This window comes from Culex quinquefasciatus, chromosome 3 (assembly GCF_015732765.1).
Source record: "Culex quinquefasciatus strain JHB chromosome 3, VPISU_Cqui_1.0_pri_paternal, whole genome shotgun sequence".
In the NCBI taxonomy this organism is placed as follows: Eukaryota; Metazoa; Arthropoda; class Insecta; order Diptera; family Culicidae; genus Culex; species Culex quinquefasciatus.
Genome location: NC_051863.1, coordinates 141,676,459 through 141,698,785, shown reverse-complemented (window position 1 = coordinate 141,698,785; position 22,327 = coordinate 141,676,459). Strand labels below are relative to the sequence as shown.

The window sequence follows — 22,327 nt, the reverse complement described above, 5'->3', positions numbered from 1 at the left end:
GATATATCCACCGAAAGTTTGATTTCAGCGAAATATTATCAAAAATAGTGACATAAAATTCCAATAGTCATATTTTCAAAATTTTCGATTTTTTGATAAGTTCAATTGGACAAAAAACCGCAACTTTTTAGTAATAGAAAAGTGTAGGATTTAGAGAGATCAAATTATTTATTCCATTCAAGTTGTCTGAACTAATTTTAGTTCTTTTCGAATAACCCAAGTAACATTTTTTTCCAGGAGTTCTACAAGAGCTCTTCAAGATAGCTACAGTATAGCAGTTTGGACCGCGGTAGGATAAAATTCTCTTCAAAACTTCTTCAGGAGTTTGGGAGAGTACTTGAAGAGAATTTTATCTTACCGCGGTCCAAACTGCTATACTGTAGCTATCTTGATGAGCTCTTGTAGAACTCCTGGGAAAAAATGTTACTTGGGAACTAAACCCTTGTTGTTCAAAAATGTTAACACCATTGATCAAGAGATATCCACTACACAGCTTCTGCCCGGCACCGTGTCCGGACAAGTGAAAACATACCGAAAGCGCGCGTCCTAGCCAAACTATTTACAAGCAAAAAGAGGGCGTAAAAGTGGCGCCATCACACGGATCGAAGTGAAAGCAATTAATCGTTGTTTACCCCCTTGTTTCTACCGCCCTATAAATACATCGCCTCCACCCACCTCCACCTGGCTAGCTGATTGACCTGCACCAAGCCAGCAAGCGAGCAGAATTGATGTGAGTTTGATGAACCTGGGTGGGGTGGTATCGATTTTCCGTTAAAAGCGCAATTAATAATACATGGCGGAACACGTGTTAGGGCGACCGTTAGTACGTTGTATGACAACTAGGTTTCATGTGTGACTGTGGAAAGGAAGTCAATCCTGCAAGTTTTCGCTAATAAGTACAAAAATAAATTTAAATAACAATTTCAATTCTGGTTCAAGTGAAATAAATGATGCGTGTTTTAAATAAGTGAAGGTGATCAAAATTGCACTTGACTAACAATAGTTGGTAATCGCTTTGTGTGTAACTTGATTATCAGTGAGTTCATTCTCTTCACAACAACCGCATGTGCAATATCGCACAACAAGTCGCCCTCGATTGTTCACAATTCACCAGCAAAATTCCATTCCGGTCCAGCTTTCAGTAAATACCTGACTTCCATTTTCCATTCAACTGGCGCTCAAGCTCCCAGCAGCTGACGTAGCGCCCCCTCCCTGTCCCCTGGTGAGTTCCATTCATCCTTGCATGCTGCAAAAGTACACCGAAGAAGCTTCTGGGAAGCTGCACAAGCCCGGCATAATTCCGCGAATTATGACAGCATTCTTGATGCTCGTTATACCATTCCGTTGTGCAGCAGACCGTCGGCACAACCCGGCAGACCCGACCTGGTGCTGGTGAATGTTTCTGTAAAGGCATTCAGCAGCATTTCCTGGAGGTAGGAGGAGGAGGAAACCCAGCAACAGAACAGGAGTAGAGCACACTGGAAGCCAGGTTCACCGTTGCCCATGGGAAAATACACAACGTATTGAAGCAGGGATTAGGCGGTTTGACCGAAAAGGTTATTTCTGTGAAATCGAATTTGGACTAAAAGTTGAAAAAATAAAAATAATAACAATTTTTTTTTCGATTACAGGCTTCTGCATTTTCAAGACTTCTTGAAAATAATAAAAATGAGATATATTTAAAAATGAGTTCTCAACTAAATGAGAATTTCATGTTTCAAAATTCATTTCTTCTTCACAACCCTATTATTTCCATAATTTTATTAAATTTGTTTTTAATATCAAAAATTAAAAAAAAGCTGACTGAAACTGAAACTAAAATCCAGATCGTTTCAGATTGATTTCTTTATTTACAGACTTGTACTTAAATTATCATGAAGAATGGTTCAGCTAAACCAAAAATACTGTTTAAAACTCAAAATAATCATGTCATTCATTTGATTGTTTAACTTTTTGATTTGCAGACATTTAAACATTTTTGATAAAAAAAAGATAAGATAAAAATTACTGGAAAATAATTTAATGACATTCTGTCAAAACTTAGATATTTTGAAAACTAATTATTGAATTACAATATGATTGGTATAATAGCAGTTTATGCAACATGTTGCAAAAAGAAGATTTTTTCAGAATCGTACATTTATCGAACGAGGTTCACCGAGTAGGATAAATACGACGAGTGCTGAAAAAAACAAGTTCTGCAACGAGTTCCATACATCATTCTTTGTATTATTTATTTAGTCAATCCACCTTCTAGATCAAAACAATGTTGAAAAGTATTATTTTTTCTAAACAAGTGCTGAAAATATCAACTTTACAGCATCCATTTCAATGGTGATGGGTTGAACTTTTCAACATTTGTTTTGAAAAGTGTTTCTATTCGATTCCGTTATTTTTGGTATAAGAAAGTAGGCGGTTTCGTGGTTTGAAAATGACAAAAATTAGTAGTTTCACGACGGATTTCTTAAAGCTGCATTTCAAAACAATTTGTTATTGAAGTGTTAAAAGTATCGCTTGTGATTAAAATGTTAATACCTGTTTTTTTTTTCATGCTGATGTAACATCTGGGATTGGATACATATGTTATGCCAAAAATGTGTGATTTTTCCTCTAAAAATGTGTCAATTCACCACTATTTCAGTGTTTTGACATTTTTTCAGTTTAATTTGAGTTAACCCTCTACAACCCAACCCCGCCTCTAAACGGGCTTCGAACTACAAATTCGCCAAAAAAAATAATGTTTTAGCCAATTTTTGAAATTTGGAATTGGCATTGGAAAGAAGAACTCTCAAAAGACTTTAAAAATTAGACAAGAAAAACATAAAAGATCTAAGGTTTTTTTCCTCAAAATTTATTTTCCCTAAATGAGCATGCAGCTAGCAACATCTAAACTTAGAAACATGTACCCTCCCTGTAAAGGCTTATGAATTGATCTCAGTTGAAAGGTTCTCCAAATCTCTGAATTGCAAATGTAACATCCTGGAGCAGAACTGTTAAATTCTAATAAACACAAATTGAATTGAAAAAAAATTGAAAAACATAAAAGAAGAGAAGTAAAGTTTTTTGTAGAACAAAAGTTGCTCATACATAGGAAACATAAAAATTCTCGAAAAAAATTTAGGTTTATATTGAAAAGGTTATATTATACCATACAATTTTACACCTTCCAAATTTTTTATATGTTGTTACATTTTTTTTTAATTTTCAATTTCTATTTGCTTTACTCTTTTATCAATTCATCCTTTTGTAAAACATTCGATATAATTGAAATGGCTTGAAGTCAATGATTTTTTTTGTTTTAAAATAGTTTAAAAAATTGAACATTACTAAATGATTTTTTTTAATTTTTTTTTATTATTTAAGGAATTATCCAATGAATTGAATAAAATTTACACTGAATTTGTCTTGAATAGAATTTATATCTGATCTTCACTTGTTTTATTAGGACTTGTACCAAAGTCACCTTGTTCTTCAAATTATAGTTTTATTTAGTTATGTGCAGTTCTGCTATTTCTAGTAAGGCAAACGAGTTATTTTAACCCTCCTCATGCTCATAACATATGAGGCATGAAGTTGATTCCCCAAGGAAGGCCCCTTTTGCTATGTGTAATATTGAAAAGATTTTCCCAGTAAGTGCTTCAAAGCTCTCTTCTGTTTTTTGTACAGTCAAACCAAGTATGAAAAGGTGAGTGAAATTTTTTGAAGAGTTGAGCAATTGCATGTTCAAACAAGTATTCTTCATAATTTGTAGTGTTTTTGAAGTGAAATAAACTTATTACAACATTGTTTGAAAGATTATTACTAAATAATGTCATGTAAAGTGGTATTCATAAATTATATTTAAAGATTTACCTTCATACATTGGCCATTTCTGATAAAACAGATCTATCTCTGTCTCTTTAGAAACCTTGCCAGCGATGAACCAGGCAGGTTAAACTATTCAGCGTCGTCGTGTCATCTTCCCCTCCCTTCGTACAAAAACTCACAGGTTGGCGTTGTTGATTCGTTATGAGGAATAATGGGAGTGTATGTGCTTTATTCATCCGCCATATATTTTCATCATCATCCTCCGCAGGGTTGCTTTTTTTGGGGTGGGAGGCAGCAGAACAAGAAGTTGGGCAAAGTGTGAAAGTGAAAACATGTACTGGGAGTAGCGCAAAAGAACAACCAAAAGGTAGGTGCTTTCTTCTCATTTTGGGAAGCTCCACGTGTGTGCTGTTGGGTTGTGTTGGGAGGCGTGCTGGGTTATAAGCCAGTAGTTGGGAAAGCACGTGGGGGTAATATTTATGGATACCCGTGAGCATTTCTGGGTGGAAATGAATAATGAAAGACAAACAATAGTGTTATAAAAATATCAAGAAATAAGCTGGCGTGACAGTAAAAACAAACTAGAACACTTAAAAGTAAATTTGATGTTTTTTTCCGGTCTTTTTCAGGTTCCTGATATCTGATTGAATGTTTTGGTGAGTAATATTTTTCAACAAAGTCAAGGTTAAGGTTAAAATCATGTATTATGGTCTGCAGGGTTGTAAAAATATCAAAATATCAGCTCTCAGCAACTACAATTATCCCGCCTGAATTTTCATGCCTCAAATACAACTGCTCTTCTCTCTTCATTGAAACTCTCAGCGCCGAACATAGCCGAACACGTTTTCGTGTTTACCCACTCGCGATTGACATTTTCCTTTTCTCTCTCATTCCCGCTTCCACGATCATCCTACCGCAACAGCGTTTAACCACAAAAGCCGCCACAAAACCAATTTCACAAACGCAGTTTAACGGGACGTCATGCGTGGTCGGCTCCTAATCGCCATCTCGCGTTCTCTCATTGCAGTTTTCGGAGAGATTGAGAGACTCAGCGGTGAGAGCGCATAGTCGAGGAAAAGGGGAGGAGTGATAGAGAGTGAATGACGTCGCTGGGAATCACGAGACACAACAAGAGATCTCGCAAGCTATAGTGAAGGCCGCTATACTCTCGGATATTTTTGGTGCAGAGATAATCTATTGATAGCTTTTTTATCACTCATTTGCAACACTGATGGTCTGTCTTCATTTAGATTTAATTAAAAGGGTATTATATATCTAGAGTTTTTTTTTTTTTTTTTTTTTTTTGAATGATTCCTATAAACATATGAAAGACAATAGTTTATTGGACCTTTAAAAAAAACTCTAGATATCAGCATTAAGAATAGGATAAATATAGCTTCCCCACTTTACTTGTAATTGGTATTATTTTACCCTATCTTCGGATTTTAACTGATGTCAACTCTTGGCAACTTTTAGATGAATTATCAATATTAAAATGTGAATTTGTTGTGAAATTTTTATGTTTCCTATCATTTCAAAATCTCAAGTTTTTAAAGTAAAAATGCTCTTATTAAAACAAACTGAAACATGCCTAGGATAAACAGATGTTATGGAGACATCTACTTCCATAGTTCTTCAGTTATTTGAAAAAATATACATAATAGCTTTTTTTTCATTAAAAAAAAACAAAACAAAAACTTTTCTTATCCATTAGCACCATAACCTGAAAGGGTAGCAAAAAGGTGCAAATCCCCCTTAAACTGGCAGCTGCTCAAACTTTTGCGCATTACTAGAGTTACTTACCGGCAGCCACTTTTAAATGCCAAACTTTTCGGATATGACGAGGAGAAAAAACAGCTGACCAAGTTTCTCGCTCACCATTGATGTGACCCAATTTTTTGCTGCTGCTGCTTAAAACAGCGGAAAAAGTTGATCTCTCTCTGAATGGATAATTTCCCCTTTTCACTGTTGATGGTGCCGCAGCTGTTGCAGTCCGTGGCTTTTATGCTCTGTGTGTGTTTGTTTTTTTCTCGGAAAAGTGTGAAAAACTGTGCAGTATACTGTCCAGTTCGATCTGGCTTGGTGCTTTCAGTTGGAAAATGTTGTCTAGTGGATTTAGGGGAGGTTGGTAAAGAGTGAGCATTTTTTGCAAAGATTGATAATATATTTTGAATATTTTAGCAAAAATTGGCCACTTTCTCCTACTTCTTTCATTTCAAAGCCGGTGGAGACAGTTATCCGGACGGCTGGAAGAAAAACAGAAACACGGCGTTCAGCGGCAAAAGTCACGGCCCATTTTTTTCCTCTCCGGAAAGATACGGGAATTAGTATTCATGAATTCATCCCCGGCTATGACACGGTAATTTATAGCTTTGTTTTTTCCAGCCAACCGATTGTAAGCGAACAATGCGACATTTTGACCCAAATTCAGCAGCTGCCAGACAGTACGAGGAGTTGCGTCACCATGCGTCTCCATCAAATCTGGTGACGTGAGCTGTCAAAAAGAAGGAGTCTATTCCCTGACGAAGGAGTAACACCATCCTAATTGCTTGTTTGCGTGTGTGTGCGTTGAAGTGTGCTCGATTAATGATTCACCGACACAGAACCTCCGAACGGCGAAGGTGATGTATTTTCCCAAAAGCTCGAGCAAGAAGGCTACTTTGACAATTATAAATGGTTGGAACCAGTTGCGTGACTTGGACTTGTATTGATGAAAAGGCCTGCCGAAGGTGTATCACGTACCATGACTAGTAGCTGCCGCATTTTTCAAAAGGATTCCATGTTTCAACGAGTTTGTGAAGCTTAAAAAGCTTGAATGTGACCAGATATTGGTTTGAGTTCTATGGTGATGATATTCAGTAGTTTATACTAAATTTTATTTTGTAAACTAACTTCAATAGAGATAAAAAAAATTCTGGGTGGTTGGATTGGCAGTGTTTTTTTTTATGATTTTTATGAACTAAACTGCGCTTGAAGGGTTCTGTTAGAGATATCTTTCAAAAATACTTTGCTGAAGAAAAATCACGTTCTCAAAGCAAATAATGTTATTTAGTAGCTTTGCTGGCCAAAAACGACCTATTGTAAAATCATCCTTAAAACAGGGTTTTTAATTGATCCATTCAAGAACATTTTCACGTAAAATGTATGAAAAATTAACAGTTTTTCAACACCTAGTGACCTCTAGTCCTTAATGGTACAAAATTTATAAATCATTTTGCAGATATTTGTTCAAAAACTGGCAGAGATATGGCATTTTGAACACAACAGATTCAGAAATAGGGTGCCTTTACTAGAGGGGTGTCGATTCTCGAGATCATGAAATTTCCAGGAATCGGGATCCCAAGATTTTAAATATTATTCCAGAAATACTCTAAGGTGATTTGGAAATTTTAAATCAAAGATTGTGGTCAAAATGGCGGTGATGAAATGTTGAATGATAAAAATAATTTGATAATTCTTTGAGCTACAGAATCTGCAACTTCGACCATCTTATTTTTTTTTTTGTATTTTGTGTAAACTTTGAGCGGGCCTTCCCAATGACCAAAGAAGCCATTTCATACAATTTTGGCAGCTGTCTATACAAAAATTGTACGTTTGGAAATCTGTAACTTTTGTAATAATTTTCTAATCAATTTGATGTATTCGTCAAAGTTGATGAGGACTATTCAGAAAAAAAGGTAGATGGACAAAATTTTTGCCAATTTCTTTATTAACTTTTTTTTACTAAAAAACATTATTTTCTCATAATCCATCATTTAAAATTTATAACTTTTTTTTGATAAGTTTTAGGAGACAAAAAGCGCATCTTTTGAGCCATAGAGAAGTATGGACATAAATTTAGCCACCGAGTTATGGTCTTTTTTTATTATTTTTTAAAGAAAAATAGAAATTTTAACCAAAATAATCCTAAGTCCACATTTTAATGTAAAATCGAATTTTCAATCGAAAAGTACATTACTGATTTTTTGATAATGTGCTCCGTGTTCAAGACATAGCCACATAAAGTTGAATTTTGACTTAAAAATTCCCGTCCATTTCGAAAATATTTTTTTAATGCTTCTGAAAATTTCCAATAAAATAATCGAGACCTAAAAAACATCAATTTTCTTTGTTCTTTTTATTTCAGCAACTATTTTATTTTAGCTTTAAAAAAATTATTTATTAAAGCATTAAAAATAATCAGTAATGAACGCTAATGGACACTTTTTTTTATTGAAAAACTAGAATTTTTTAAACAAAACGTAACTTAAAGTGGCCATATCTTGAACACGGTTACGTTATTTATTTATTTTTTCTCATAAAACACATAAAACACAAATTTTGAAATAAAATAATCATTACTTGGCGGCAAAATTTAATAACTTGCGATTTTCCTAAAGCACTTTAGGATAATCGAATTTCGGAATGTCGAAATGTGAGATAATTGTGGTCTTGGCTGTACAGGATACACTAAAAAACAATTGTAAAAAAACTGATTTGAACGCAAAATAACATTTTCATTATTTTGTTTCCAAATTTAGCATAGATTTTTTTTTCTTTTTTTTTTTAATTCAGATCTCAGGTTTGAAGAAGATAATTTGTTAATTTGATTAGTTGCGTATTTTGGGCGAATTTGATTGATATTAATTAAATATTTTTTGAGAATCAACATAAAGATATTTGTAAAGGCAAAACCGAACAATTTAATTACCGTCATCAGGGGTGACATTGGGTGTGGGGGGCTAGATTGGATCATACAAATTTCAGCATTTTCGTATGACCCAATCTCACCCCCCACACCCAATGTCACCCCTGATGATGGTACTAAAACCTTTTTAATTGTGCAATGATCATTTTGTCTAAATTGACAGATTTATTAAATTTATGTTTAAAACGATTTTTTTTGCAATTTCTTTACTCAGAATTAGAAAAATAATTTATATAGCAAAAATATATTATTAATCCCCATGAATGAAGAGTGACCGAATTCTCTAAATTTCAAAGATAATATTCCTGAGGAATATCCCGGAAAATCTATTTGTTTTTCTATACGATAATTATTTTATCGTTTATGAATAAATTATTATACATTCACGTAAATTTTAAACTTATATACACATTGTGAAATTTTAAAGTAATTTTTAAAAAGTCATTTCATGCAAAATCTCGTAGTTTCAGAGGATTTTGTGAAACAAAAAAAATGAAAATCCACAAAACTTCCAAAATGTGGTTGTGGTTCTCAACAAATTTTTAATTTTCGATTGATTCGTTTTGAAATGTCATTTTGATGCATAGTTAATGGCCTTGTCAATTTTTTTTTAACATTTTCGTTAAGTCTCAAAGATATTTGGTAAAAGACTGAAATATCATAACCATATGAGAGGGCGTCGTTAGCGGCTTCGGCTGCCGATCCCTAAGTTGCTATGGGGCGCGGGTTCGATTCCCGCCTTATCCTCCTGGCCTTCTATCGGATGGGGAAGTCCATTTGCGTAAAAGAGGTTTTGGGTGACGCACCACACATAACCTTCGGACGCCTAGAAATGAGCAGAAACTTGCAACAGAGACCACAAAAGACCCGGGGGTCTTTAAAGTGGATTGCTTTGCTTTTTACCATATAAATATAAAAATGTTGTACCCCAATTTATTTTTTTAATGAATTTACAAATTTCCGAGGGGTTATATCAATAATATGAAGAAAAAAACAAATCTGTTTTTTTTCATTTCAAATGAAAGTAATTGTTTGAAAATATATTTTTTAATAGATTGCAGTAAAAACTGAAAAAAATCACAAAAATACCTTAATTTGGTATACTGACTTTGATAATTTTCAACGTTGTCACAAATTTTGATATTGATGCAAAATTAAGGACCATTTCAAAATTTGTAATACTTTTCTCATAGTTTTAGAAGAATTTGGTAAAAGACTGATAAAAAGACCACAATAATACCAAATTTGGTATCTGAACCAAATATGAACTTCGCCAGATTTTTTTTTAATATCAGAATTATTCCAAAATTTGGTATGATCCCAAATATTGCTTTTAAATTATTCTCGAGACTTGTTTTCAAGGGTATTTTTCTCTAGTTATTTACCCCTGCTCGAAAGAACTCTAAACCCTTCCTATTTTGAGAAAAGCAAAACCACACCGATTCAACCCCCAAACAGTAGTACCACCTGCACACGGGGGCATCAACAGTCCCTAAATTATTCAGAGCTTGCTGAAATACGAGCCCCGGCAAAGGATATCAAACCGGTGCAGTGATGGCAACCGGAGCTGTTCTGCCAGTCTGCAGCGTGCAAAAGGTAGAAGCCTTCGTGTCATTACAAGAAGATTACAAAAAAGCTTGGATATTTTCAATTCTTATTTGAAAGAATGGAAAATTACTCCAAATGCTGCAAAAACTCAACTTATTATTTTCCCTCACAAACCAAGGGCTGATTTTCTTAAACCAAAAAGTCATCACATTATAAAGATGAATGAGGTAAACTTAAAGTGGGAGGATCAAGTGAAATTTCTTGGACTTGCTTTTGACAAAAACCTTACTTACAAGGATCACATTGAAAGTATCCAGGTTAAATGTAACAAATATATTAAATGTTTGTATCCACTTATAAACAGGAATTCTAGACTTTGTCTCAAGAATAAACTGTTAATTTATAAACAAATTTTCAGACCTGCCATGCTTTATGCTGTGCCGATCTGGACAAGCTGTTGCTTAACCAGGAAGAAAAAACTTCAGAGGATTCAGAACAAAATTCTGAAAATGATTCTGAAACTTCCTCCCTGGTTCAGCACCAGTGAACTTCATCAATTAGCCGAAGTTGACACTTTGGATGTTATGTCCAATAAGATAATTGATGCATTTCGACAAAAATCATTGCAGTCTTCAGCTGCATTGATCCGCTCTTTATATAGTTTATAAGTTAGTTTTAAGGTATCCCTTTTCCCTTTTGTACATGTAGGACCTCCTACATTTGAAATCACTGAATAGCGAAAGCTACAATATTTCATGAATAAATGAAAGTTGCTAGTATTTAAAATTGAGGTGAAAAGTCATCGATTGTGATTGGACACTCAATAATATTTTAACTGAATGAATGTACATGGAAGAGAAAATCAAAATAAATATAAATTTAAAAAAAAAAAAAAAAAGTCTGCAGCGTGCGCTTATGAAGACTGATGGACTGACAGCATGCACACTGCAAATGGACTTATCCAGTCATGACGCGGCTCACATTTTAGCAGAGTTTGCCGTGAATCTCCGGAAGTGAATGTTGAATTTTGGATGATGAGGATTTATCAACTTCTCCAAAATAGAAAAGAATTAATTTCATAAATTTGTTGGAAGTTGACTGTTTTGTAAATGGACACAATCTGTTAATTCTTTGTTGGATACCCTCATGCTGGACATTGGCGACAGCCACGAACGTCCTGAAGTACCGCATCATCCACTGCAGCCAGTTTTCATAAATCATGCAGATCAATCTCTGCACAATTTGTTGGACCGAGATTAACGTGTGTTTCGGTCGGACCACGTAGAACCTTGTTGGTTGTTGTACACCAAATTTGAAGCAGAGATGTTATCCAACAAGGATTTAAGTGAAATTATTATAATTTGACTAGTTTGTAAAATATTTAAACGATTGATATCCTATTTTCATGACATTCTGAAACATCGATTCCATGAGAAACAAAAAAAAAAAAGAATTTTTCATCACCTTGCAGTATCTAAACTTGTCACGCACACATTCCAAACCAGCTGACTGGGCTTCGTCAGAAAACCGTGCCACAAATGTGTCACGAACAAGTGAAAAATTTGATTCACTGCCATTCCGCACGCTCTATTTTCCCAGCATTCTTTTTCGAGCTGGTGACACGCAATGTGACGGAAAAGCTGGAATCGGCAAGATTTTCCCCTTTTTTCAGGTTTGGCTGGAGTTGTTTTGTTTGAAGCGTGAGGAATGAACTTCTTTGTTTGTTGAAATTTGATATTTTTGACATAACTTTGAATTTTGTCTTGTTATGGGTCGCTCAAATATTACGTAACATAAAATTGATTGTCGTTATCAACTGTTCTAAATTACCAAAAAAAAAGTGCCCACGTAGATTATGGATGACTTCTTATCAATTATGCTTATTTTCCGTGTACCCTGTCAACCACAACCTCTGGAAATGAAATATCGCACTTAATCTTGACCAACCCACATTCACCAGCACACACTCACATACCCACACAAACACTCACACGGGAATTCTTTCGCCAGAACCGTTTTTCAACCACCCTCCCAACTGGTCGTGGTCGAGAGGAGGCTTGACAGCCACTCCATCATCCGCTGCGAGGTTCGTCAACGACGGAAAAGCTCTCCCCCCGGAAAAGCGACCAGTGTGTAGTGGTCAGTTCTGCCACCCTGAACACACCCACATCACACCCTCCTTTTGTGTGACCTTTGAGAAGGAGGGTTGGGAAAACGGTTCCTCGGTTATGTACTAACCTGTGTTATTAGTTATTCAGCGCCCGAATGGCACTTTAGGTGCTTTTAAGGTGGAAAAGGTGAAACTTAGAATTCAGAAGGAACCTGAGCGTGCTTTAATCAACGTTTTGTGAATGTGTAAACATAAAAGTCGTGAATAATGTCGTGCCGTTTTGTTTGGCGTTGAATACCAAAACAGCAAATCAAAAATTATGATGACGAGAGTTAACACCTACATGGAGTGGCGAACTGTTACTTTCGGGGTTTTAATCAAGCTATCAAAAAAGGGTTCCTATCGAGCGACAGAACCTTGCAAGAATTAGGTTGGAATAAATTTCAATTATTTTTGATCTATAACATAATTTTGAGCATCACAAGGTGAAGGTTTTGTAACAAAATTATTACTATAAACAACAGTTCCGCAAAACTTGAGATGTTCAAAATGATGTTCTATGATTTATAACAATTGAAAGGGATTCTAACCTAAACACCACAGTTAGGCGTCATCCAGAAAGTACGTCACGATAAAATAGGACAAAATGTGTTATGTCACACACTGTCATGCTGGCTCCGACTCCCACCCCAATAAAAAAAAAAACAAAAACAAAAACAAAAACAAAAACAAAAACAAAAACAAAAACAAAAACAAAAACAAAAACAAAAACAAAAACAAAAACAAAAACAAAAACAAAAACAAAAACAAAAACAAAAACAAAAACAAAAACAAAAACAAAAACAAAAACAAAAACAAAAACAAAAACAAAACAAAAACAAAAACAAAAACAAAAACAAAAACAAAAACAAAAACAAAAACAAAAACAAAAACAAAAACAAAAACAAAAACAAAAACAAAAACAAAAACAAAAACAAAAACAAAAACAAAAACAAAAACAAAACAAAAACAAAAACAAAAACAAAAACAAAAACAAAAACAAAAACAAAAACAAAAACAAAAACAAAAACAAAAACAAAAACAAAAACAAAAACAAAAACAAAAACAAAAACAAAAACAAAAACAAAAACAAAAACAAAAACAAAAACAAAAACAAAAACAAAAACAAAAACAAAAACAAAAACAAAAACAAAAACAAAAACAAAAACAAAGAACAAGAGAACAAGAGAACAAGAGAACAAGAGAACAAGAGAACAAGAGAACAAGAGAACAAGAGAACAAGAGAACAAGAGAACAAGAGAACAAGAGAACAAGAGAACAAGAGAACAAGAGAACAAGAGAACAAGAGAACAAGAGAACAAGAGAACAAGAGAACAAGAGAACAAGAGAACAAGAGAACAAGAGAACAAGAGAACAAGAGAACAAGAGAACAAGAGAACAAGAGAACAAGAGAACAAGAGAACAAGAGAACAAGAGAACAAGAGAACAAGAGAACAAGCGAACAAGCGAACAAGCGAACAAGCGAACAAGCGAACAAGCGAACAAGCGAACAAGCGAACAAGCGAACAAGCGAACAAGCGAACAAGCGAACAAGCGAACAAGCGAACAAGCGAACAAGCGAACAAGCGAACAAGCGAACAAGCGAACAAGCGAACAAGCGAACAAGCGAACAAGCGAACAAGCGAACAAGCGAACAAGCGAACAAGCGAACAAGCGAACAAGCGAACAAGCGAACAAGCGAACAAGCGAACAAGCGAACAAGCGAACAAGCGAACAAGCGAACAAGCGAACAAGCGAACAAGCGAACAAGCGAACAAGCGAACAAGCGAACAAGCGAACAAGCGAACAAGCGAACAAGCGAACAAGCGAACAAGCGAACAAGCGAACAAGCGAACAAGCGAACAAGCGAACAAGCGAACAAGCGAACAAGCGAACAAGCGAACAAGCGAACAAGCGAACAAGCGAACAAGCGAACAAGCGAACAAGCGAACAAGCGAACAAGTGAACAAGTGAACAAGCGAACAAGCGAACAAGCGAACAAGCGAACAAGCGAACAAGCGAACAAGCGAACAAGCGAACAAGCGAACAAGCGAACAAGCGAACAAGCGAACAAGCGAACAAGCGAACAAGCGAACAAGCGAACAAGCGAACAAGCGAACAAGCGAACAAGCGAACAAGCGAACAAGCGAACAAGCGAACAAGCGAACAAGCGAACAAGCGAGCAAGCGAACAAGAGAACAAGAGAACAAGAGAACAAGAGAACAAGAGAACAAGAGAACAAGAGAACAAGAGAACAAGAGAACAAGAGAACAAGAGAACAAGAGAACAAGAGAACAAGAGAACAAGAGAACAAGAGAACAAGAGAACAAGAGAACAAGAGAACAAGAGAACAAGAGAACAAGAGAACAAGAGAACAAGAGAACAAGAGAACAAGAGAACAAGAGAACAAGAGAACAAGAGAACAAGAGAACAAGAGAACAAGAGAACAAGAGAACAAGAGAACAAGAGAACAAGAGAACAAGAGAACAAGAGAACAAGAGAACAAGAGAACAAGAGAACAAGAGAACAAGAGAACAAGAGAACAAGAGAACAAGAGAACAAGAGAACAAGAGAACAAGAGAACAAGAGAACAAGAGAACAAGAGAACAAGAAACAAGAAACAAAAACGAGTGGGTGATTGAGTGAGTAAGTGTATGATGATGAGTGAGTGAATAAGTTTGTGAATAAGTGCGTGAGGGAAAGAGTGAGAGAAAGAAAGAGTGATTGAGTCAGTCTGATTGATGAGTGAATGAGTAAGTGAGTCAGGGAGTGTATACGATTGTTTGTGAAGGTTATGAAGAAAATCGTCACATTTCCTTCAGTCAAAATTGAAATGTAATCGATCAACCCATACATTACCCAAATCATTCCACAATCAATTTTGCCACCCTTCCTGATTTGATGCGTAACAGCACAGTTCTAACCAGTTTGTTGTTCCGAAGAAACGCAACCAAAAACGACGATGAAGATGTACGGCGTCTGTACTGCTTTGTCTTGCTATCGCTCAGAACGACTACGACGCCCTACGAGTCGCTCCATTTGAAGGGAAATTACTGCCAATATATCACTAGAAACGATGTAGGCCTTGCATGTAATGTCTGTTTCGATAATCGATGGCTTGGCGTGGGACTACGCTGAAAGGTTGTGTTGATGGCTATTTGGCAACGACGTAGTCCCACGTCAAGTCCAAATATTACGTCGATTGACATTTTGCTTTGCTCCAGGTCGTCGTATGTCACATTCGATTTTTGCGATAAATTTTTATGTTTCTTGGGGGAAGCACTCTCCGTTGGCATATGAATCCCCAAACTACAAACGGGGAAATGTACTTCGGAAGCATCGACCTGTCCCCAGTTCATGAATTACTCAATGTTCTTGTGTCCGTACAGATGACGACGATGATGATGATGGTTTCCTTTGCGTCTGAACTCATACTTCATGAGTTATTCATGAGTCTATTCTTTCCCGTAGCTCGTCACAGTCTCTTCGAGTAATTTGTATGAACTTTTGACATGCAGGTTATTCGTTTGCTGGGAAGAGTTGAAGCCTTAAATCGAGATAAAAATTGCCCTAAATCGTGACAAAAATGTTCTTTTCACATGTGATCAACAGCTGATAAATTTCATCACGATTTCAAAGTTCCAAAAGTGACAAAACTAATCATGAGCCCGAATCTGTAAAAGTTGTCGTAGGTCAATTAATTACGAAGCCATGCTGCAGACATCCGTTTCTCAAATTAATTAATTCTCTTCGAAAGACTACAATCTAGTCGGAACCAGAGACCGGACTTAAGAATCTTCCCTGTGGCAGTATCTTTTCCTAGGCCATCACTTTTAATGCGAGCCGTAAAAACTTTCCAATTATGCTTATCTAATACCCTGTCGGCTGTCTGGTACGGGGTCTGCTCTCTCTCGTAGTGTTGACCCAAGTTCTGCGCGACCTCTGGGCAAAATTCATAACGACAAAAGCCGTTATGATTTCCGGCCAACTCGTTCATCAAATATTTGACCAACGATGCCTTCGAGAGGACAAATTGGTTCCGTCAATATTTGCGCTTGGTTTCCTTGGGTCGAACAGTCCAAAATCTGGAAAGCTCCCACCACGCAATCGTGGTGTGTCTTGAAATGTAGCCATTTCGGGGAGCTTTGGTATCTCTCTTGATTTTTTTTTATCTTGCCAAAACGATTAAAATAATTGGATCCAGTTTGATTTCTCCCCCGAGAAAAAGACGACCTTGTATAAGATAGATGTCCCTATTTTGGACCTACTAGGCAAAGTTGTAGCAAATTTCAAAATTTCCCATTTCATTTCATTGCACGTGGTAATTTCATACACTGAATAATGGCTCCCAGTCGGATCTTCTGACAAAGAATCATCTTAATTCGGCAACTTAGGTCGAAAACATGGACTAGACCTAAAATTTAAACATTTGTCCTACGATGACGAGCGGAATAAAAAACGTACGTTTGATCAAATATTTAGGAACTGAATGGGAAAAGTTTTTCCTCTGCCCCGCCAACACACAACTGGATGAGGGAAAGAAAAAGTTTCAGTCGCTGCGCCGGGGCTGTTTGGGTGTGGAGTCTACAGTGAGTATGTAATTAGGTGAAGCTGAGAAAAGTTGCGCTTCTTAGGTGTCGATGTTTGCGAGAGGGATGAGCGTGAAATGGGTTAAGCAAATAGTCACGCGAAGCATAAATTAATGAGCAGCTTCAAGTTGGTCTGCAATTAGTCGATAAGTTATTGTATCGATGCCAGTGTGCACTTTTATAAGTTCTGAAAATGTTTACATATTGAGTTTATGATACCATTTTTCAATTTATAGAAACTTTCTAAAACGTGTTGACTATTTTCACCGTTAAACGTATGAATTATTTATGTAAAGTAATTAATTACGATTGCATATTTGATTTGATTTGATCTATAAAAAAGTCAAAAAATGTTTTTGACTTTGTTCAGCGTTTTAAAAATCATGTTTTTTTTTAAATAATTGCCATTATCAAATACGTGTTGAGCAATTTGTGCCAAAGTATAACAGATTTAAAAAAATACGAATTTTCAAAAATAGTTATTATTTGCAGTTTAATTTATAGTGTGAAAAGTCCACCTTAATTTAAAACCAAAAATTGCCAATTCTTAAGAGATAGCGCAGGAGCGTAAATTTCTCAGAAACCTGTATTTTTTTTTTGATTTACTATATATTTGCATACTTTACGCTAATACAGGATTTTTGACGTTTTTCAAAATATGTTTTATGGGAACAAAAAAGACAAATTTTGAGCTTTAGCCAGCAAGACCAATAAATATTTGTTAGCGTTACCATTGCTGTTTTGAAAAAAAAAAATAATAAAAAAACGGTCGGAAATAAAATTTAAACATCATATACTTTTGCATGCAAGTTGCAATGCAAGTGTTTAATATGATTCAAATTTAAGTAAAGTACACGACAGAAGTTTTAAATAATCTACTAAAACATTAATTTAAACGAAAATTTTGCAATTTTGTTGGGTTTTTTAAAGCGTCAATAGTTGCCCACTTGTGAAAATATTTTTTCGAAAGGTTAAGTTTTTTTTTTCAATTTGTCCATGAAACTTGAAAGATTGTACCTCTTCTTGCTGAGTTTTACAGCCATTAAAATATTTTACTTATTCCTGCATGACTAAGATTTGTTACCAACGGAAAACATAAATCCGCGTAAACGAAATGTGCATAAAATAAGTAAAAAAAAATAGAGATAAATACCCATTATTCAATGATCGCGTACTCAAAATTTCTAGAAAACGTATTGCCTTCGAATAAATACAAAAAATTGTTTCAAAATCTGACGACTGTGTGAGTTGGCGACCCATATGATATTTAATTAAATTAGTGTACATCTTTGCAGCAATTAAATCTAACTTATTTCGTAGATCAGTTCAAAGTATATCTTATAAATTTCGAAAAAACAACAGACGCAAGCGATTTCCTAAAAAACCCAGCAGATTATGTACCTTATCAGAAGAATAAAAACCAAGACACTTGTGCTAAATTTTGTATGCATTAAGAAGCAAAAACCTCTGAGCAATTCTCTACGAAATCGGTCTTTTTTCTTCAATTTTAATATTTGTATTTTTTAATCCGACTGAAACTTTTTTGGTGCCTTCGGTATGCCCAAAGAAGCCATTTTGCATCATTAGTTTGTCCATATAATTTTCCATACAAATTTGGCAGCTGTCCATACAAAATGATGTATGAAAATTCAAAAATCTGTACCTTTTGAAGGAATTTTTTGATCGATTTGGTGTCTTGGGCAAAGTTGTAGGTATGGATACAGACTACACTGAAAAAAATGATACACTGTAAAAAAATTGGTGATTTTTTTATTCAACTTTTTATCACTAAAACTTGATTTGTAAAAAAAAAACACTATTTTTAATTTTTTTTTATTTTTTGATATGTTTTAGAGGACATAAAATGCCAACTTTTCAGAAATTTCCAGGTTGTGCAAAAATCATTGACCGAGTTATGAATTTTAATCAATACTGATTTTTCAAAAATCGAAATTTTGGTCGCAAAATTTTCAACTTCATTTTCGATGTAAAATTGAATTTGCAATCAAAAGTACTCTAGTGAAATTTTGATAAAGTGCACCGTTTTCAAGTTATAGCCATTTTTATGTAACTTTTTCGAAATAGTCGCAGTTTTCATTTTTAAAATTAGTGCACATGTTTGTCTACTTTTGAAAAAAATATTTTTGAAAAGCTGAGAAAATTCTCTATATTTTGCTTCATCGGACTTTGTTGATACGACCTTTAGTTGCTGAGATATTGCAATGCAAAGGTTTAAAAACAGGAAAATTGATGTTTTCTAAGTCTCACCCAAACAGCCCACCATTTTTTAATGTCGATATCTCAGCAACTAATGGTCCGATTTTCAATGTTAAAATATGAAACATTTGTGAAATTTTCCGATCTTTTCAAAAAAAATATTTTCGAAATTTTCAAATCAAGACTAACATTTTAAAAGGGCGTAATATTCAATGTTTGGCCTTTTTGAAATGTTAGTCTTGATTTGAAAATTTCGAAAATATTGTTTTCGAAAAGATCGGAAAATTTCACAAATGTTTCATATTTTAACATTGAAAATCGGACCATTAGTTGCTGAGATATCGACATTAAAAAATGGTGGGCTGTTTGGGTGAGACTTAGAAAACATCAATTTTCCTGTTTTTAAACCTTTGCATTGCAATATCTCAGCAACTAAAGGTCGTATCAACAAAGTCCGATGAAGCAAAATATAGAGAATTTTCTCAGCTTTTCAAAAATATTTTTTTCAAAAGTGGACAAACATGTGCACTAATTTTAAAAAATGAAAACTGCGACTATTTCGAAAAAGTTACATAAAAATGGCTATAACTTGAAAACGGTGCACTTTATCAAAATTTCACTGAAGTACTTTTGATTGCAAATTCAATTTTACATCGAAAATGTAGTTGAAAATTTTGCGACCAAAATTTCGATTTTTGAAAAATCAGTATTGATTAAAAAATTCATAACTCGGTCAATGATTTTTGCACAACCTGGAAATTTCTGAAAAGTTGGCATTTTATGTCCTCTAAAACATATCAAAAATTAAAAAATTAAAAATAGTGTTTTTGCAAATCAAGTTTTAGTGTTAAAAGTTAAATAAAAAATCACCAAATTTTTTACCGTGTATTATTTTTTCCAGTGTAGTCCGTATCCATACCTACAACTTTGCCGAAGACACCAAATCGATCAAAAAATTCCTTCAAAAGATACAGATTTTTGAATTTTCATACATCATTTTTGTATGGACAGCTGCCAAATTTGTATGGAAAATTATATGGACAAACTAATGATGCAAAATGGCTTCTTTGGGCATACCGAAGGCACCAAAAAAGTTTCAGTCGGTTTAAAAAATACAAAAAAAATCGAATGACCGAAATCCTAGAGAATTGCTCCTCTATCTTACCCAATGCTGATCCGTTCTTTTTATTTTCGAAATCGACCTTTCTCTTCCCGGATGGTCCCGTAAAATTATTTAAATTGGCGAAACAAAAAAAAAACGAAAACAAAGCGAAAACCAGGAAAACCCTTGACGGCCGATAAGTCCCCTCGGAGCTTTGACCCCGGGGTAAAAAGCGGGGGGTCATTATTTGGAATGGACCAATCGGGCGGAACGAGCAAATCGCAGCCACGGGGCGATGGTGGGGGAGAGGTCAGTTCGCTAGGGATTTAATTTTACGGTTCTCTGAATAAATGACGAGTGATACTGTGTTTGCTGTTCTGATCAATTATGCAGCATCGATTGAGTGGGAGGTCCTCTTTGGCTTCCGGAAGAAAGGGCTGCAATTTTCCACTTTCGGAGTGATGATTTACCGATTAATTGAATATTAATTATTGATCGTCCTGGTGCACTGCAGAGTAAGGGAGGACGCCACCCTTTGGGGCGCACAATTATTAACTAGTTTGTATATGCAGATGTAAAAGTGATAATCTGTGAAATTGGTTTTTAATAAATGATCGATTGGATTGCAAATTTAATCGGATTTGGGCATTTTTACACCTCTGTATAGTAACAAAAAACACCCTTCATCAGTGAAGGTGACTGCATTATTGACAAAACCCGGGAAGATGAAAATGCTGCCGCAATGAAAAATTAAAATGAGAGTGAAATTTATAGCCCAACCTGTTGGAGGATCCGACCCATCACAGACTCCCCTCATTCATTGATGGTGCAATGAAGAAAGCAGCGATCGTAAAAGAGTTTATTGGCATTGCGCAACGAACCTAACAAAGGTGAAACCATTTTTTTTTTGGTGCGAAGATTTTGTTTGCAAATACCTATTTCAGCAAAGAAAAAAAGGAAATATGTACTTCATTTAATAAGAGTGAAATATTTTGGAACAATTAGCAATAAAAACTGAGGAAATGGGAGATTTATATGTGGAAAGTTGTGTTTCACCTTCCTGATAAAGAATATCCGTAGTAACAGTTCAATAGGGCGAATCTGCGTTTGTAAACAAACAGCCTATCCCTTTTGCTCAAGTGACAGTTCACGTGACGTGAGAAAGGGATAGACTGCTTGTTTACAAACGTAGATTCGCCCTATTGAACTGTTACTACGGATATGTTCAATTCAAAATATTCTGGTGCTTTTTTCTCATTTATAGAGTGATTCCCCCCCTAAATACATTTTTTGATTGTTTAAATTAATGATAGGTAAATGAAATTTTCTGAAAATTGCATTTACAAGAATGTGTTTTTATTTAGGGCGTTCAATTAGTTTTTGTTTTTTGATGTTCAAAGTTTTTTGATGTATAATTTTACCATTAGATAGTGACAATCTACACTTCAATTGAAACAAGGTCAGCAGTTTTAAGATAACTTTAAATAAAGAATGGATTTTTTAGTTCTTTTGAGTTTTAGTTCCTTGGATTTTTAATGAACCACATTTTTTAATCCAATGATTTAAATTAAAAATAAGTCTCTTATATTTGTAATTTTCTCTTTATTTTATTTGTTTTATATGACATGAGTAGAAAAGATAAATGAAAAAACCTTTGAAAATGTAAACAAAAAACAAGAAACGACAACAATTAAAATGATACCAGTCAATGTTATATTTTAGGTAAGTTTAGAATATCATGTTTTTATAAAATATATTTTACAAATAATCTTTAAGTAACTGCCACCAATTGGGGAAAATTGAAACTGCAGTTTAAATAGGTACAGGAGATTTCAGAGCAATAAATTTGGAAATTGGAGTACTGATTTTGTTGTTCTGTTCCTGTTTTAATTGAAATCAATAAAAAAATCTAAACATTATGCAAAAAAATGGCTTGAACAGCTGTCTTAATTCGTTACATTTGTCCTGCTTGCACAACACCAGCATGTATTTGATAAAAAATAATTGAATATGATATTTTTTTCAAATTCAATATTTTTAAATTCACATTTACATTACTAATTATAATAACCAGTCATTTTTATAATATATAATATTGAATAGAAAATATCAGAAATTATCCCTATAATAATTTTTGAATTTTTTTATTGATTATCGTGTGAGCAGCAGCGCCAAGAAGATGGATTTTTGTGGCGTTCTGAAAACTAATCCAGGTTTTTAAGCGAAGA

General features: G+C 34.7%; 2 protein-coding genes across 51 annotated transcripts in view; both read left to right on the top strand.

Moving 5' to 3' along the window:
• LOC119769279 (axoneme-associated protein mst101(2)-like) overlaps positions 1–15,618 on the top strand; it is a 93,094-nt gene extending 77,476 nt beyond the window's left edge. The window contains exons 5-6 of the mRNA XM_038261246.1: positions 13,667–14,369; positions 15,581–15,618. Coding sequence (XP_038117174.1) covers positions 13,667–14,369; positions 15,581–15,618 — 741 coding nt within the window. The remainder of the gene's footprint in view (positions 1–13,666; positions 14,370–15,580) is intronic.
• LOC6033527 (glutamate-gated chloride channel) overlaps positions 1–22,327 on the top strand; it is a 272,801-nt gene that overhangs the window by 64,897 nt on the left and 185,577 nt on the right. For 49 of the 50 annotated variants that reach the window (XM_038259413.1, XM_038259432.1, XM_038259424.1 and 46 more), the window contains one exon: positions 4,437–4,463. The exons of the other annotated variant lie outside the window; for it this stretch is intronic. The gene's annotated coding sequence lies outside the window, so the exon portion shown is untranslated. The remainder of the gene's footprint in view (positions 1–4,436; positions 4,464–22,327) is intronic. 50 annotated transcript variants of the gene reach the window in all.